Below are 18932 nucleotides of genomic sequence, written 5' to 3'. Positions count from 1 at the left end.
ACTTCCAAGTCTCGGAACTTGACACAGCAAAACATTCAGCACCCTTAGGTGAGGACACATGGAGCCATACAGTGTGAGACCCGTTAGTTCACCAATTATTGACAGTTTTTTGATTGTCTGATGCCCCCTTAAAAAAATCCGCAAGGCTGAAATAGGCATTGCAGGACAGGCCACTAATTCCAAAAGACTTAATCGAGTCGAACTGGACTTCAAGTTATGGAAACTAGATAGATTTCTCAAACACATTGATTCTAAGGATTTTGCATAAACAAAGGCAGCAGTCAGGTCGAGACAGTTTCCAAGCTCGAATTCCTTTAAGTTGGGCGTATTACATCTCAAACACTGCATTCTTAACGTTGATTGTCCGTCTAGACCCAGTGTAACAAGTGACTCAGATTCAATGGAGAGCAGACTCTTACGGTCACGGTGAACCATACCTGTACCCACAAACAGATGACGGATTGACTTCATAAGTTTTAGCATTATCCGTAGATGATCGCTTGTGAAAAACAAAGGACAAGTTCTCAAGTCCAAGCGCGTCACCACAGAAGCGAGTCGCTGAGAAGAAGCAATCGTTTTTAAGCACATGTCTCGGTTGTGAATCATGTGCGGAGGTAGTGCTGGTACGATGCCAAACCCAGACAGCTCGAGCTTTGTTAAATTCACCTTGTCGAGAAACGATATCAAAGTAGAAGGCGGGAACGCTACAGAGTCCAGTGCAAGTTTCAAAATTTTGAGACGAGGAAATCTTTGAAGAATCGTCTGTAGATGCTTAGGGGTAACGAGGTTCTTTTCCAGTGAATCTGGTTGCTGGAATAGCATTTGAATTTCCGGTGGCTCTGACTGAAGGTAGCCTGTCAGATTCAATTCTTCCAAGATGCTTGCGCACGGCAAGGTTTTTAAGAAAAGCAGGTCCCATTCTAACAGTGGAACATCTAAGCAAGTTAAATTTGTCAAGCTAGTTAGAAGGTCTCGTAGAGATGGATCTGTGAATGTTCTTGCAGTTGGGTGGTCCCTCAAACACGTAACGTGGTGTCCAAACTTCAAGAGACAATTCCGAAGAACACCTCTATGCCTTGCGTTTTCTGTGATGCAGAGTGAATAAGCGCGTGTAAAATGTATGCATTTCCAAAGAGAGCTTTTTTGTTCAATCACTTCCTTCCAGCGCTTGCAAACGAGTGACAGGTGAGCTAGATTGTCATATATGGGATGTAAAAAAGCAAGAATGTCAGCTAACAGTTCATTTGGTAGAGCTTCCATAATTTTGCTTCGTAGTTCACGAAGATTTACAGATTTATGGTGAGTTACAGACGTAGTTGCGTCACAATAAAGTGATTTCTACGTGAGATGAACACAGCAACTGGGTTCTAAACGTAACAGGCTTTTTAAAACGCTATTTTCGGGGGTTAAAGAAAGGGCGTTCCAATTCTTCCTTCGTCAGGGTTCACATAAAAAGGCCCAAGTAAAAGTCGTTATTTCAGTGCATTCGTAGGCAAATGTTAACTGAATGTTTGCGTACCAAAGAGCGCGTGCAAAGCAAGCACGAATGCTGACGAGAGTATTGCCTGACCCCTAGGACCTTACACATGTTTACACGCCGCGATGTATTTTTGCAAAAAATGTAACGTTGCAAAAAAATAAGCTCTACTTTTCATGCAACTTACAACGCAGTGGGAGTGTTACAATCGCTTTTTCATGCGGTTTAGGGAGACAGCACACAGATTGGCGGATTTTTTTTAAACAATAACAAAAGTAGGCACCGTCCTTCATTTCAGTTTCTTTTGAACTATAACTTTATTCATGCGCGCGCTGCTAGTTATACGCGCACGCTCCTCCGCCATTCGTCGTCTTTCTTTGCTTTCTTCCATACTGAAGAAGGGTTATATTCCCAAAACGTCTACTTTTTAAACATTTCTTTCACTTCTTGATATTAAATGCAATATCATCCTACCACTCAAACATTTTGCAATGTAACAATGAATACAGTACTCAAATACGTTACAGAAAAAAAAAGGAAGGAATGAAGGTTAATCAAAAGTTTACAAATATTTATAGATTTCAATCGCTACACATAACTCCATGTTCACACAAAAGCACACACACGCACACATTATGTAATAACTCCAAATTTTCGAGGGGATGTGGTCCACTTTGTTTGAAAGATTGACCGATTGCTTCAGGGAACATTTACCTCGACGTGATCGATAATCAACAAACAAGACTTGCCTGCACAAATATCAATACCATCGTTATACCTAACAATTATTTTGCCAAATCGCACGGCATATCGCCTGATACTTAGCCAACGAGGCAGTAGGCCGAGTGGGCTAAAACCAGGGGATATTCCAGAAGATTCAGAAGATTGAGCAAGACAATTGCTTTATTATTCAACACTTTGATAGCAAAGCACAGTTTTATTGCAGAAAAGCTGGAGATGATCTTTATTTTGACATTTTTCTCCCCGACACACGAAATTATGTATATATAAACAATAGCCTCCATTTGGCGCGAAAATATGCTCAGATATTTGTCCGCGGACATTATCTGTTCCGAGAAGCGAACAGTTTTTCGAGAGCGAAGCTCGAGGAAAGCTGTGAGCTTTGAGGAGCAGATAATGTCAAAGGACAAATATCTGAGCATATTTTTAAAGGCTATTGTGGTTTTTTTTCGCAACATGTAGCAACGAGATTGAGTATTTGAACATTTCGTTTAAGAACAGTTTACCGTCAAAAACGTTCAGAGCGTATGGTGTTTTCTGATACTGCTTTATCGACCAGCAGGTTTATCTCTCCTTCGGTCTCAAACAAGACACGCCTTGAAGTTTTTGAAATTGGGGAATATCACTTGGGGAATATCATCGGATATTCCCCAGTTTTAGCTGTGGTATATTCGGTCACGTGGCGTTTAGACCAATCGCGCGCGAGCGAAAATATTTGATGGATTATAACGCAAGATATCTCTTGACCACGGAAGACGAATATTCAGTGCACCATAGTCATATTTGGGCAGTGTTACAATGCGTTGAATAATACTTCTTTTTTTATTACGGGTAACTGTGTTGTAAGGGCCACGGCTACAAAATAAAAGCACCGGATCCTACAGTTAAGGGTTTGATAAAAAGTAAATTAACGAAAAAATTCAATTTGACATGACGGCAGGTGTCTATTACGTCTGCAGTAGATTTGGTTAATTAATATTTTGTATTTATTTCGGTGAGTTTTTCTTGCACTCTCCTAGACTAGCTGGATGGCCATCTACAAGTTTGCAAGTTTTCTCTGTGATCATTTTGTGCTGGAAAGTGTTCCTTTACTAAATCAATATCCACAAACTATGAGAAGCTATTGTCAACATTTTAACCCCCTGGCAGGTGGTATAATTGACAAGTTTGATAGATGTAGCACAATGATTTTTAAAATAGCACAAGTCATTTCCACATCCTAATGGCAATTGTAAAAACAAGCTTACCTCAGAAAGATCTCAGAAAACTCGGATATCGATACATCTTCAACTTCCACATTTTTAACTCGTTTTGATATCATGATCAGTCCTGATTTGGGATTTCTGCAAAGTGGATTAACCCATATACGCGAGCGCCCATCTCGGCACACTTAAACGACTTTATTTCCACCCATACGGCAACAAATAACGAACTCAGTCATTCCTACTCTGAAGGCGGCAGCAAATGTCGGTTTTTCTCTGAAAAACTCTCACAGCCGACTTAAAACAATCAATTCCTGTAACGGTGTTGTTCAAAGCGCTTCGCAGTGTCCCCTTTATTTTCTCTAGACAATTTATGTGTTTTTATCAACTACTCAATTTAAAACCTGAGTCATAATTGAACAATTGACAATCAGAGGATGCTTATTCATTTAATACGTTATACTGAGAATAACTGATAACAGGGAATCTCAAAGGTCCTTTAATAACACCACTGGCGAGAGAATATAACGACCATGTCAGATAATACTTATACCAATGGACACCTTAATAGTCTAGTTGCACTCAGACCCTAAGATATAGGGTTTTCTCTAAAACTGCAAACCGCAAACGTCGGCCAGCAGTTAACAGTGCGGAGTTCGCCGTTTGTAAATAATCCGGGCTTAAGATTGAGGGTTACTTTTTCAACGGCTATGCATGATGGGATGTTGCAGAAAAACGAGATGACGGCTGCACGGAGGATAGTATCGATCCATGCACTAATGTGGTTGGTAATTCTTGTAAAGTCGCCACTGAATCAAACAAACCTCTCATTCATCGAATTAACTCTTTAAAGAAAGTAAATTTGGCGTTTAAACGTTGCTTTATAGTTTAAAACCAGCGCAGAACTCAGAAGAGGAGAGGAAGGTGAAAAGGGAAGAAAAGCCTGACACGAAAGCATTGAGATGATTATTTCAAGTATTCCTCTAATCTTCTCCTCCTCCCCCCTCCCCTCCTCCTTCACTACCCGCCTCCCCTCATGAAGACCTGATACTCAGGTTAGCGGTTAACTCGTGTGCTCGGCTGTCCGAATGATACGGGCCATCTGACGTCACTTACTCTGAAACGCGGCGTTTTGTCCAGTTTTGAAATGGCACTGGAGACGTGGGTCACGTGGTGACGTCACGATTGCCGGCATCATCCGGACAAGCATCCTTTTGCATAAAGCCGAAGTTGACCCTTCCCTCCTGTCTGGGTGCGAGATCGGACGAGATTGAGATCAGCCCAGGAGCGGAAGCTGTAGGAGTCGTAGGAGCTACAGCGGCAAAATGAGTGCGCATGCTCCGGAGATTTATGATTCAAGCGTGAATCGATTACGAATGCTCCACTTCATCAATCGGCAAATTCACACCTGTTACCACAATATTTTTTTTTTGTTGAATAAGATATGTGAGTGAGGAAGTTCGAAGGAACCTTTCCTGAAAGCGACAACCTTATCTATTTTAATTTGGGCTTATCCACGCGAAATGATAGGGGTATAGAATGGTCCTTGAAAAATAATGGGTCTCGGCAAATTTTCGGCGGGTCTCGAAATCTCGGCGTCTCAAACTGGAGTCTCGGAATCTTGAGCTAGTAAAAGATAAAACGGGCCTCGGAATCTCGCATTTTGAAATTTGAATCTCGGAGTCTCGCAAACCAAGCAAAAATTAAGTCCGAATAAACCGTCCTAAACTGACAACAAACAATAATCTTGAAAAACGGCTCAACATCGCAATGAATATCGCTTCTGCAGCTTCTGTGAAACATGTAAGCTTGGATAAATTCTGCTCGTTAATTACCGTATTATGCTTTTTGGCAGTGTTAGTAAAAAACACTTTTTGCATCGCGACGTCTCGGGCTCGGATTTAGAAAAAGTAGTGAAGTCTCGGTCTCGAATTTTAAATGAAGGTCTCGGCGTCTCGGCGGGTCTCGGATTTTACCATTCTATACCCTAGATGATAACTAGCAAGATCCGTAGGAGCCCGATTCCTTGGTGCTGACCAAAAGGAACGCAGCCTCTGGGAGCGTGTTAACCCGAAAGAGAAAGAGTGGGTTCGAGGTGTCGAGGATGTGTGCGTTTTAACTATATCACACCGGAAAAATGGACACAGCAAAGTTTGACGATATACTAATGGGAATGCTTCAACACTGCGAACAAGTGGAACCGTTCCTAGATGCCATGTTCAGTTTTTTAGCTCGGCGGACTGACTTCTTTCGGGTAATGCATAGCCGTGATGACAAGATGGGATTCCCTCCTGGTGTTGCAGAGAAGATTGTTTTGAAGGTTAGAAAATACTGTGTGTTTGTGACAAAAGCCTGACTTAAAATAGCAGAAAACTATCTTTGAATTCTTTTGAGAGATGGCTTGTCGAGGTGATGTAAATTGTTGTAATGATTCAGCTGCTTTAGCTGCTTTTATGCACCTAAAGACCGAAGCACGAAGCAATCGGAACTCGAAAACAAAGCACCCTGAACTCGAAAACGAAGCACCTTCACCAGAATATTCCAGTGAGATTTAAATTCGAAGTCGGTGAAGGCAACCTATACCCAGAGACTTGGAGGCCTCTGGGGTCGAGAACGGGAGAATGTGTGAAAGAAGCAAGTTGTACCCAGGTATTTTCTCAAATTTAAAATAAACTTCCTTGTGAGATAAGCATAACTAGGGGGCTGGGGAGGGGGGGGGGGGGGGTGAGAGGCATTTGTTTGGTTTAGTATGTTCGAGATCGTTGGAAAAAGAGAATAAATTAATGATGTATAAATAAGCAAGTTCTACTGTATTTGTTATTTAAACTTGTTGTTATCTTGACGCATGAATTTTTATGACTTCGAACTTGCTTATTCTTTGACGGCATTAGTTTCTAATAAACCTAAACACAGAACGTAATGCAAACAATGAATGCCAGAAGATTTTAATCAATTTTCAGCAAGAATTATAACAGAACATTGCACCTCAATAATAAAAAAATTATTATTAGTATGTTTATGATATAAACACTGTATAATCAGGGGCGTAGCGTCCATATACGCACATGCGCCCGTGCGTACAGCTGAGATCTGAAAAATTTTCCCATTAAATTTGCTGGGTAATAATTTCATATTTTCACATTATATTTCATATTTTCACATTACACAATAAGGCAAAGTGCATTTGAGTGGTAAGCAAAAATAGGAAAAACGCCTCACAAGATGGAAGCACAAATGGAGTAGCACGGATCCGAATGTGACGCCGCAGACTTTGGTTGAGACTCTTGACCATGCAAACTCCCAATTTCATCCCGGGGAATATGTTGCTCTCGTTACATTGTTTACTTATTCTGCATCTACATGCACTGCCGAATGTAGCTTCAGTAGCATGAAGAGACTAAAATCTCCTCTGCAAAGTACGATGACGGACGAAAAATAAGCTCCTTAGCAATTTTTCATATACATAGACATAAGAACGTGGATATTGACAGGTTGGTAACGGAATTTGCCCGTCTTAAGGGTGACACCTCGCCCTTTGCTTGTGACCTGTCTTCATTGTTTTTGTATTTTTTTTTTCTTTTCGAGACACTGTAGCTTACAGAAAACACTAGGGAAATGGTTAAAATAAACAACTTTTTACTGCATTTTTGCCGCATTATTTATTGAAAATGCCCCGCAGAAAAACCAGGAGATAACATTTCCGAGACCCTAAATTTCAAAATTTTCTGCGGGAGCATGCCCCCAAATCCCCCTAGTTGTAAGCGACTTTGGCTTTACGAAAAATTTATTCTCGTGCGTACATCTTCAAAATCCCACGCTATGCCCCTGATAATGATAAAGGTTGTATCTACAATGCATACTCCTCGTTCTGCAAATTAAAATTAACATAACAAATATCAAGTCGAATATCAAAGCACAAGGTCGCAGATTCAAGTCTGTCAATCATAAATTTCACTGATCACAGACTTTCTATGCAGCAGGGCCTAGGAACTGCTAACAAACAATGAAACAGATAACCTCAAGGTCGAGCTTTAGAATAGAAATAGGAAGCTGCCCTGACATGCGGGCAGCAATAAGCAACTGATACCATCTACAAGAATATGGTATAGTAATCTTAGGATTCAAGAGTCAGTGACTTCTTATCATGAGAAGTAGGTGCTGGGGTAATAAAGGGCGTTAGTTGGAGTGGTGTGTGAAAGGAAAGGAACTTGTTTCCTCCCTTGCATGCGCTGCTCCAATCTGCGCCCTTTATTACTCCAGCGCCTACTACACAGGATACTGACTTATTTATAAAATCATTCCCATTTCACAAACATTCAGTTGTATTGCCCTTGTCATTTCTGACACTTGCAATGTGATCGAATAGTTTGACAAGGTGGCAACTATAGCCACAGTGTGCACATTTTTTCCTGCAGATACTGATATTTGAAGAACCTTGAAAACTTGGTCAAGAACCATTGATGGGTCTCTTAACAAAAGCAACTGGCAGCAATAGTAACAATAATGAAGTATAACTTCAAAATCGAAAAGTCAGCTGTGAAATAATTCTTTCCCAGGCATTTTATGTTAAAATCACTGCAGTGATGTATAGGTGCGAAATCCCATCCTCGTCGCCAACTTTGTGGTGTTCAGAGGAGAAAATTATCTTGCCAACTACAACAACTCTCGGGTGGTTTTTAATGGCGGCTTATAACATGATCTATGACATCACAACATTTATAACTTTCTTGTTTACTTAATATTTATCTAGATCTGGATGGCAGTAGATCAAAGAATGAGACTAATGTTTGCAAAGTTTAGTACTCGTTTCATAAGCTTTTAACATTTATACATTTATCAAAGACTTAGAAGACTCTGTATCCTGTAACCTAGATAATGGGAAAATTATTTTTGTGTAATAATACTAGCCCACAAGCAAAATATGCAGAAAGCTAAAGTTCTAGTCAGACAAGAAATGTGAAATTCATGGTTAATGAAATAATGCATTTTCTTTTATCTAGATTTTTAATAGATATCAAGAGATTATTGAAGGAAGTCAAATGGAGAAAAAAACTATGGTAGAGGGAAAGTCCAAAGCAAGTGGTGATATTCCCAGTGTATCTTCAAGTGATGAAACCTCTTCTGGCTTTGTAAGTTGTTTTGTTGTGTGGCTAATTGTTTATTTAAGTAGTAATAATGTTAATTTTACCCAGGGAGCTCATGTCACCATGGTGTTATTTTATTCAGCGAGGCTCTACATAATAATAGTAATAATAATAATAATAATAATAATAATAATAAGAAGAAGAAGAAGAAGAAGAAGAAGAAGAAGAATAAGAATAAGAATAATAAGAATAATAATAAATTATAAGATAAACTTACAATAACTGACAATAATAATTTACCACGCTAAAAAATTACAGGACAAAAAATGTATGAGTTAAAAAAAAACCAAAAAAATTTGCAAAAACAACTTTCTTGAGAGCTTGATTAAAAAGTGAGAGTGACTTGATGTCCTGTTGAGATTTAAGGAGATTGTTCCAATCGACAAGACCTTGATAAGCAGTACTTGCATAATTAAGTTTAACTCTCAGTAAATAAAAATTAGACTGCACTGTCATGTAATGATAAAGAGAATCCTCATGCACAACATGCATGAAGTTAAATCAATGCACTTTCAACGAATAGCTGGTCTCTTTTAACTAAAACTATGGCACTTACCACTATAGGCTACGCCATCCCCATCAGAGGTATTGGCACCTCCAGATGTGACATCAGTTGAGGTAGAAACATCTTCTTCTGATGAGGCTCCACCAGGATCTGCATGCAATGCTACAGCTTCAGCCAGGTACAAAAACTACGTCAACGCTCAACTGACAAGGCTGCAAGATATTTTTATATGTTATTTAAATATTCAGAATTTAAGCTAAATGTTTACAGTGGAACCTCGACATAATAAAGTCCTCGATATATAAACATGTATAACAAATGATATTCTCCAGGCTGGCCTTTCAAACAAGGACCCTCACTTTAAAATGGGATAGCTGCTCTCACCTTTGTCACACAATCACTGCTTCAACGTCACATTTGGGATGGCAGATGTAGTACTCAGCAAGTAGGAAGTAAACGTTGAGGAATCAAAGGCCATCAAATCATAGCAATCAGACCCTTGAGAGAGCTGACTGTAAGCCAAACATACCAAAAGAAAAAAACATGTCAGTTATTACAGATAGTGAAGCACCAGTGACATAACTGCACCCAATGGTAATTAACACAAAATTTAATTTTTTATTTAATGTTTGCTTTTTAACAATATCTGTTAATTTGTAAAATTATTTTAGGTCAAAATGATTTCAGACTAGTTAAATCTTTATTTTTCTTTGTCTCAGGTTTGATAAAACTTGAGAACAAAGTGTAATAGAAATTCAACTTCTAAGCTCCTGAGTTATCAAAAACCATTTTTGGTATAAAATTCAGTTTGAGCTACAAGATATCCTTTTGAGTGTTTGAGCGTAGGTAGCTTATCAAGCTGTCACAAAGTGCAGGTTGTCTATTAAATAAATTATTTGTACGGCTATAGATTGAATAACTTCAGACAAGTTATGTTTGTTTCTTGATAGTTCATCTCAGCCAAAAGAAGACAATGAAGTCAGTGAGAGCAAAGGACTGGCACCTGGCAAATCAGCTGATTGTTACAATGGCGCAGTCCTTGACAGATATTCCTGGTCACAAACTGTAAGGGAAGTTGAAGTTAAAGTTCCAGTACCAAACTCAGTGACAAAGGGCCGTGATGTTGGTGTGGAAATTAAGAGCTCTCATTTGAAGGTTTGGTTAAAGAAAGACGTATCCCCTGTAACAGGTACAAAACTTCAAGTTTGTAGATAAAGTAGATTTTCACTGTTTGCAACTTACATCAGTTTTTGTTTTAGGAAAAACCTCATGCTCACCATTTGGAGCATGAGGTTTTTTCTAAAATAAATAAAAAACTGATTTTTTAACATTTTTTCCTTGTTTTGGGCCTAACATTTATGTTAGCAGTCTACTAGTGTAGTATTGTTTTGAAAACTGTTGATCAAGCTTTTGGAATATCAAAGTTGAAACATGTGCTTCTCTGAAAAAGTGTTTTTAACACAAAGTTCAGGAGTTCAATTTGATGATAAATCAAGATTGTCATCTTTGGAAATTTTTTGTGCAAAGCAGGTTTTTTTTATTTATTTATTTTTTTCAAAGAAAGGATGTTAATGTGTAGTTTGTGGAATCAAACTGATTAACAGTCATGTGGGCTTGGTAAAATAAATTTTTCCAAAATTATTGCACACAAGTCATTGAATCATAATGAAATTTAAATCAGGGCCCTTCTTGATAACTTTGAAAGGTTGACACCATCTTAATTATAAATTAAGGAGGCTTGCATCTGATCATGGTGACAAACTATAAACTTCTTTGTAACTCAGTGTTTGGGCAATACTTTAAAGTAGTTCTGACATCATTGTGGTTACCATGGCAACTGGTCAGCTCTTAAAAAACAAAAAAAAAAAAGGATCTCCAACTTTCAGTTTTTGCAAATTACCTCAAAAGCCTAGTCGTGACCTAACTTTTTTTTATTGCTTTGTTGAAACACCCTAAATTCTTTAAAACTCCTTTCATTGGAAATATGGCAAAAAGTTTTCTTGTACATGTGTAGATCTTGTGTTATTTCAAAAAAAGGCATTTTTTCACCTACAGAAAATTCTACTAGATCAATTTCTTCTCCAAAACATTTCTATCATTTCTATTTGAAGTGGCACACTGTATGTGGGATGAGATAAAAACAAATGTTTCATGCAACTTTCATTTCCGGTTCATGCGATTTTACGCTGCACTTCCACTTCTGGTGTTCTACATGTGCAACTTTTAATGGACATTTTGACACATTCAGCTGATGGCTACACCTTAGTTACGGTGCTGGTGGGTTGTGCACGTGCCTAGAAACCCTTTTGAGCCTCCTTAAACAGTCTGGTAAGAGGTTATAGGTTCTATGTGAACATGAAGCAACAACAGCATCTACATTTATTACCAGTGAGGTGTTGAAGTTTGGTTACATGTATTTCTGCTATCTCCCCCATGCTTCATGGTCCATTATACATGTTGTCGTATTGACCTTGTAGTTTATGGAGGGAACAATGGCAAAAAGCATATTATTTGAACAGTTCAAGTGCCTTAATGATGGCTTTAATCTAAAATTTCCCAATTTTTAGTTTAAGATTTTATTATCACATACCTCAACAGGTAGCAATGTTCTCATTGATGGAGATCTTCAGAGGACAGTTAAATGTGAAGATTCTATGTGGTTACTTGAAGGTGGAAAATTTATTATTATTAACTTGGAAAAGAGAGAGGAAAGGTTTTGGACAGCGGTGCTAAAAGGAGATGCTGAAATAGACAAGACCAAGGTTGACACAACTCGAGACATTAGTGACTTTGATGAGCAAACCCAAAGTGATTTTCAGCATGTTATGTATGACCACCATCAAAAGCTTCAGGGTAAACCAACCAGCCAGGAAGCGGTAGGTATTATCATGTAGGGTGTGAAGCATAAATATGTTATAACAAGGGCTACTTTAGAGTGCCCCGGTTACCATTTGGATACAGAACACTGTCAAGATTTGTATTCTGCATTCAAGATTTTGCCAGGAAATTTTTAAAAATTTTGATTTTCTTGCCTTTTCATGAAAAAAAAAAAAATTCAGACAACTTTGACAACTTTTAATCTACATTTTTTTTTAATTTAAGGATTTATTTATTGGTTTTGATTACTTGTGGGGCAACGTAGACATTGTCACACAAGTAATCAAATTTTTTTGCCATAAATGATAAGAGTTAAGTAGTAAGAGCTTTGATGCTCTTGAAGTTTTCAAAGTTATAAAAGGCAGGGGAGGGAGTACTAAAAACATCCAGACTATTAGCCAAAGGGTCAAAAATAAAAAAAATAATTCAACTGAAATCAAATGTAATACAAACTCAGAACAACTTTCTCACTTTTTAAAAAATTCAAATTTGTTGACATGAGGTACCAGGAGAATTTTTTTGTGTATGACCTATACTCTGTTACCATTTTTAACGATAGTGTTCTTTGGAGGTGATTTTGAAAATAATGGAACACAAAACTAAAATAACAACAGAATTTGAACAGTTGTTGAATTATTGCAAGGTTTGACTTCAACTGAATTTGTATGCTTTGTATGCACAGCTTATTTTTGTCATTTTGTAAGCTAAATAATGAAAAAACTGCACTCCATTCTCTCACTGACATAAATTCTTGAAAATAATAAAAAAAATCATGGGAGTTTTAAATCAATTCACCTAAGGGTGTCTTTGGGCAAGATAAAATTATGAACTATTAGCAAACTTATATAGGTTAGTATCTTTACCAGATTTGAACAGAATGCTAAATGTATTGTAAATTATATTTCAGAGGAAGATTCTTAATGTTTTTAACCATTATTTCCTTACTTTTAACGTAGAAAACACATGAGCTCCTCAAGAAGGCCTGGAATGCCAAAGGATCACCATTTGCTGGCACAGAGTTTGACCCATCAAAAGTAAATATATCACCAAGTTATGGATGATATCAACAGTATTCTGGTAATTGAGAAAGGTCTGGACTAACAAAGCTTTGGAAAGGAGGACATCACTTTAGGAGCATTGACTTCATGTAGCAGGAAGAACATTTCACTGTCCAACATGAGAAATAATTTTAGATAAAATCTAAATATAAGGAGTTAAAATTAAATATTTGAAACGTGTTATCTGCATTTTGAAGTTTACACAACTAAAGACAATTAAACAGAATGCTGAATTGCTCATTAAAACAAATCTGACAAAGTCTGACTAGCAGATACTTAACCTGTACTTTTCCTCAAGTGAGCACTCAGGATATTTTAAAACTTCTCCTTGTTATATACCTACACTTTCACTCAACAAAATGAGCACTGTGATTGGTTGATTATTGGTCATGTGCCCCTGATCAAATACAAATGTATCCTGACCAGGAAACAATTCCTCACTTGTTGCCCTCTTAGTTGTTTGTTTGCTTGTTTTGCTGTGATTGTTTAAGGGAGTCTAACTATATAACAAAGCACTTAATGTATGGTCCCTTGGAAAACTAGTTAGTTTTGTTTTCCCTTGAGTTCGTCTCAGGAAACATCAGGACTCTCAGGAAAACAAAACAAACTGTTTCCCTTGGGACCATACATTAAGTGTATAATATTTAATTGTATAAGTGGATTAAGTGCCCTTCCTCAATGGAATGCCCCTTGATTCTCAGTTGAACAGTCCAAAGAGAAAATGAATGTCCAGCGGTCTTACCAGAAAGTCATGTGTCAATATTCAATTCACTGACTTAGATTGATATTAAGAGAAATTTATTTTCAGGGTGTTGATGTCATGCCAGTTTTTGTTAACTATTAACTCAACTCTGCTGGATGGGCTGTAAACTTTATTCACTCTTAGTTGAAGTTATGACATGTGACTTCCGACAGAAACCTCAGTGTCTTCTTAATGCAAACTTGAACAATATCCAAATAATTTAAAACTCATCTTGCAATGTAGACAAGTGCATAGTATGGGTTGTTTGTAATCTCAACACCAGTGCTCCTACCATTAAAAAAAATTTACATTGGGGATAACAAACACAACATACTGTCTTGCAAAATGCCTAAGAGAAGACTTTAGCCCTTTGGATCCTAACAATGCATATTTGCGTTCTGTTCCGTTCGCTTTTTTTTTATTTGCTTCAACATCATGATAATGTGTGTGAATGGTACCAGCTGGTGTATACTGTGCCATCATCACACCCAACAAACCGACTACACCTCCCGATTTTCACAGTTATCACAAAAGCTAAGACCCTTTTTTTTCTGTCACTTTTCCAGTGGGGTCATAGTTTTCGTAATGAGCTTTCATAATATTTACAAAAATTAAGATCCCATCTTATTTTCCTTGTTTATCCAAAATTATTGAAGATGAGTTAGGGATAAAAGAAGCAGTGTTTTTTGCTTTATTTTTGACTTTACTGCAACAAACTCACCAGATGTTCTGCTGCTTATTATCGCATGTGATGAGAAGCCTGTTGAGAATACATGTCGCTGATGTTTGCATACCAACACGCATCAACCAGTACAACTTTGTAAAGTATACAATTTCTTAAAACCTTACCCTCAGAAAGAAAGTCAGGTATAATTAGTCTTACTTCATGAAGTGTACCAGTCACTTTTCTGGTTGGGTCTTAGTTTTTGTAATAAGCTTTTGTAATTAAGAAAACCGTCACGCTATGAGCCAAAGTGGCCTACATGGCCAGAGATTTAACCCAGTTTCCGTAGGATGACGTAACTAAGGCCCCGTTTATATGGAGAACAGTTGTCCCGGGAAAGAGGGTCACCCTCCCAGCTGAGTCAACTTCAGCGAGCGTTTATATGAGAAAAAAGTAGACCCCTTTACCTGAGCCAACAGCGCTCGCACATGCTTTGATTGTCTCGCCTTGAAGGAGTTGACCCGGCTGGGCGAGCCAAAGTGTTTATATGGAGAAAAGTTGGCCCGGCTAGGAGGGAGACCCTACCATCGAAAAAGGGTGACCCGGCTAGTCGGGTCATCCTTCCAGCCGAGACAACTTTTTGTTTCTAATGTAAACGGTCTGCCAAGTTTTGTAAGGAAGTGTAGAAAAAGTTGGCTCTCCCAGGGTAGCTCAGGTAGGCGAGTGACCCTTCTACCCGGGACAAGTTTTCTCCATATAAACGGGGCCTAAGAGTATTGCTACTCCGCTCTGGATGGGATGCTAGTCCATCCCAGGGTTACCCCAGCATTGTCTTAAGTTTAGTGGCTTCATTTTTTCGTAGCACTGAATTTTCCTGTTTTTCAGGGAATACTCAAAATTGTGTAATAAGGTATTATATATGAAGTTCAAAATAGGATGTTTTAGCCCAGGAATTCGTAGTCTCCTTCACATCCATAATTTGGTGCTGCAGCTAGAATGCATCCCCCATTCTTAAAGCCTTCAGTGAGGAGGACTGAAATAGTTTTTGCATAGGACTGAAAAGCTAAAAAGGCTACAGAAGTTCAGTTTTGGCCATGGTTGCCTATGTAAGAGTGATCCAGAAAAGGTGGCCAGTTTTGGTCATTGAACTGATACAACTGCTGATAAGAAATTTTTTTTCGGAGTGAAGTCACTTGTATAGTCAGCTGTAGTCGTTTGTGCCCAGTCCCACTACGTGTAAATAATATATAATATAAATAATGAATATGAGCAGTACCGGTGTCTTTTAATTTACCATAACAAGTTTATTTGTCTGTTCTAATTACAAATTTATGAGAGAAATATGGAAATCTGAAATTGAAAGAGATTATAAACTGCAGGCAGTGACCTTTTCTTCTCTGTTTTTTGAGAGGATTTCAAAAGAGTAGCCATAATGTAACATGTCAATGTGCAATACACCAATACCAGCTAAAAGAGGGTTGGTGGTTTTCTTCCCTGCATTTGCGGTAAAAACCCATTTTCTTCCTTTTTGCACCACAAGAATAGCCTGCAAGCAAGTGTTTCTGTCTGTGTTTTTTTCGCTGTTTGACGCTCATTTCACACGCATTCAAAATACGGAAAGCAGAAAACTCCACGGAAAAGCACGCTTCACAGGCTACCACAAGAAAATCCTGCAAGAAGAGCAGCATTTATTGTTTGAATTTTTTTTACTTTTAGAATTCAAGTTAGGTAGATAGTCAGTTGATAATGATAATTATGTAGCTGATGGAACTACCGTGTCTAAATAAAGTTATCTTGCCCTATCCTAATTGGATAAAAGGAAGGAGACCACTCATTACCCTTCACCCCCTACCCCCCCACCCCCTGGGTTGATTTGAGGTGATTTTGTGTGGTTTTAGTTCCAAGGACTTCTCTCCCTATCAGGAGCCATAATCAGGGATGGAGACTGTAAGCGTGGGGTCCACGCAAACCCATGTATATGTGTTGTACCCAAAAATCTACTTTTTTAGAAAAAACTGTGCCACCCTTCTCGTCATAACCCCCCCCCCCCCTTCCCCCCCAGATACAGTACGCTTCTCTCCACCGAGAGAATATGTCTGTGTTCCCAGGCTATCTTTTATGGAAGATAGAAGAAAGTCCAGTTCGGTTTCGACAAAATGATACAATTATTGTGAAAGACTTATGCAAAAATAAGGCCTGGTTTGGACACTGTACTTCACATGAACTGAATAATAATAATAATAATAATAATAATAATAATAATAATAATAATAAAACATTTATGCAGGATGACCATATTTTCAGTTATGAAAACTGCTATCAACATGGGTCCTGCGTTAAAAAAAAAAACTAGATCTAAAAAAGCTATATAAGAAATCGAGAAATTATCGATATGAAAAGAGCTGATAAAAGGACTAAAACTAGAATTCACATTTTTAATAATTATTATTAAAAATGTCTGCCCCTTAATAATAATAAAAACATTTAAAATCCATCAAATCAAATTCTAAATTACACTGACCCAAATTATTAATCCCAGGTGAATTGATTCAGACTCCTAACTTAATATTATGACTGAAGAAAACTGTGGATTTGTAATAACGTCTGCATTTGATTCAGCTCATGTGAAGAGCAGCGTCTGAATCAAAGCCGGTCCACAGCTATTATTCCCCGCTGAGCCAATCCAAATAAGATCGGCCATTCTGAATTGATTCAGACGCTGTACTTCACATGAACTTTATTCATTGAATTCCAGTTGGGATCTGAACGAGGCCTTACATTTTATTACCCTGTGCATGTTTAAGTTCCTCCCTCTAAGCTTACTAAACTACAGCTGTAAACTAAAGCATTGGGGACAAATCCAGGAAATTCTCTTGGCTGAGTAAAAAACACTAACCCGTACAGTGCAAAATAATATAAACATCTCCGCAACGCTGACAAACTTAAATGTTATTTGAGAAGTCAGTTTCAATCATTTATTTCAAATTGGTGGTAAATCCTTGAGGAGACAGGTTATCAAGGCCATCGTCTCGAAGTGTTTTCTACACACTCACTGACATGAATGTTCCGCATTTCCACCAAATCTCGTAAACTGTCATTTTACGAGTTTATGGTTTTGAATAATAAGCCAGACATAGCTTAGCATAAAAAACTTTCAATGCTGAGTGCCTGTAAAACAGGTTATGGTTAAGCTGTGTAACAACTTTGCAGCATCGTACAGTAACTTTCCACAACTGTTTAGACTTTCTCCAACAAGCAACTGAACTTTAGACATTTTTTTGGGTACCATTTGACCCTTGAACCATTTCATACTGGCAAAAGTGACAGAAAGCAGCTGCCACTTTTGCCCAAAGTTGCCCATCCTACCCTCACAAACTGATTACCCTCAAAAATCAACTCATTTCTTTTAATTTCTATAAATGTTTGTAAGAAATGATGCACAAAATTACATCCACCCAGGAAACCAAAGTTAATGGGTTTTGTCACAATTTGCGGTTGAAATCTTAGTTGAGTGAAGACCAAAGATCAAAATAATATAAATTTTATCTGGGAGGTTTGGTAACCCATATGTGAGACCAGGAGAATGGGATATGGGTCACAAGGATTACTCATCCAAAATAACAGCAGTGCCACTTCCCTTTCCCTCCAGGAGGGCTACAAATGAAAATATAATAATTATTATATTATTTATGATCTGGTCATTTAATAAGAGTCACAAGATAGGTGCAAATTCTAATTAAATAGCATCAATTCAAATAAACCTCCACCTTAATATTTTGTTTAGAAAATGTATGAAATTCTAAAAGTACAGTTAAAATTTAGCAGCTTCTTCAAGGCAACTTGATTCAATAAACTTCCTCAATTTATCACGCTTTGTGTGCGCTGTGTTCTTGATATAAATGTGTCTCACATCAGTAAAACCAATCAAACCAAAGATGTCTTTCAAGTAAGGAACCTGATAGTCAAGTGCTTTCATCTGACCTGTAGAATAGTCCCCTCCAGAGGAGGTTATAAGTAACAATGGCCTTCCAGCTAACAGCCCTTGTGGGCCATTTGAAGTTTCCCTAAATGTCAAGCCAGGTTGAACAACACAGTCGATGTACTGTTTCAAGACATACGGAATACTGTAATTCCACATTGGGCACGAAACAACCAGCTTATCCGCCGAAAACAAAGTTTCGACCATTTTTTCCACTGGTTCAAAGTTCTGTTTGTCTGACGGTTTGTCTTCACCAGTTACCATTCGCATTTTGCTGGCTACATGCGATAAATCATATTGTAAAAGATTTTTGTCCCAAAGATTGATCTCTTGTATAATGTGATAGCAATTCCTGGATTTATACGCGGTAAAGAACGCTTTGGATGCTATACCAGTCCATGATCTTTCATCTGAACCAGACGAATTTAGGTGGACTAATTGCACCCGATCATTTCTCTTCTTTAGGTCTCCACTTGACTTAACTTCTCCTTGAAAAGCTGAAATATATGAGCAGCATCTGATATGGTTTGTGGAATCAGCTTT

At 38.0% G+C, this 18932-nt stretch overlaps 2 protein-coding genes across 2 annotated transcripts in view; one reads left to right on the top strand and one right to left on the bottom strand.

Moving 5' to 3' along the window:
• LOC146484396 (uncharacterized) overlaps positions 1 to 1471 on the bottom strand; it is a 2432-nt gene extending 961 nt beyond the window's left edge. Inside the window, exon 1 of the mRNA XM_085104834.1 lies at positions 1 to 1471. This exon is cut by the window's left edge and continues 961 nt beyond it. Coding sequence (XP_084960960.1) covers positions 1 to 1260 — 1260 coding nt within the window. The 5' untranslated portion in view covers positions 1261 to 1471.
• Positions 1472 to 5491: 4020 nt separating this feature from the next.
• On the top strand, positions 5492 to 13193 carry LOC146484395 (nudC domain-containing protein 3-like). The gene is made up of 6 exons (XM_085104906.1): positions 5492 to 5740; positions 8421 to 8549; positions 9129 to 9247; positions 10020 to 10258; positions 11668 to 11945; positions 12903 to 13193. Exons 1-6 carry the CDS (start codon positions 5558 to 5560, stop codon positions 13005 to 13007), a joined length of 1053 nt encoding a protein of 350 aa, XP_084961032.1. The 5' UTR covers positions 5492 to 5557; the 3' UTR covers positions 13008 to 13193.
• Positions 13194 to 18932: the final 5739 nt, after the last annotated feature.

The sequence above is a fragment of the Pavona decussata genome, unplaced genomic scaffold (genome assembly GCF_977016875.1).
Source record: "Pavona decussata unplaced genomic scaffold, jaPavDecu1.1 SCAFFOLD_34, whole genome shotgun sequence".
NCBI lineage: Eukaryota > Metazoa > Cnidaria > Anthozoa > Scleractinia > Agariciidae > Pavona > Pavona decussata.
Note: the sequence above shows the minus strand (reverse complement) of the source record. Positions and strands in the feature narration are given on the sequence as shown.

Bases quoted from the DNA above. Each gene is read 5' to 3' on its own strand.
- LOC146484395 (XM_085104906.1), top strand. From the start codon at position 5,558: ATGGACACAGCAAAGTTTGACGATATACTAATGGGAATGCTTCAACAC. The intron at 8,550-9,128 runs GTAAGTTGTTTT...TTACCACTATAG, and splicing joins ATGAAACCTCTTCTGGCTTT to GCTACGCCATCCCCATCAGA. The intron at 9,248-10,019 runs GTACAAAAACTA...GTTTCTTGATAG, and splicing joins AATGCTACAGCTTCAGCCAG to TTCATCTCAGCCAAAAGAAG.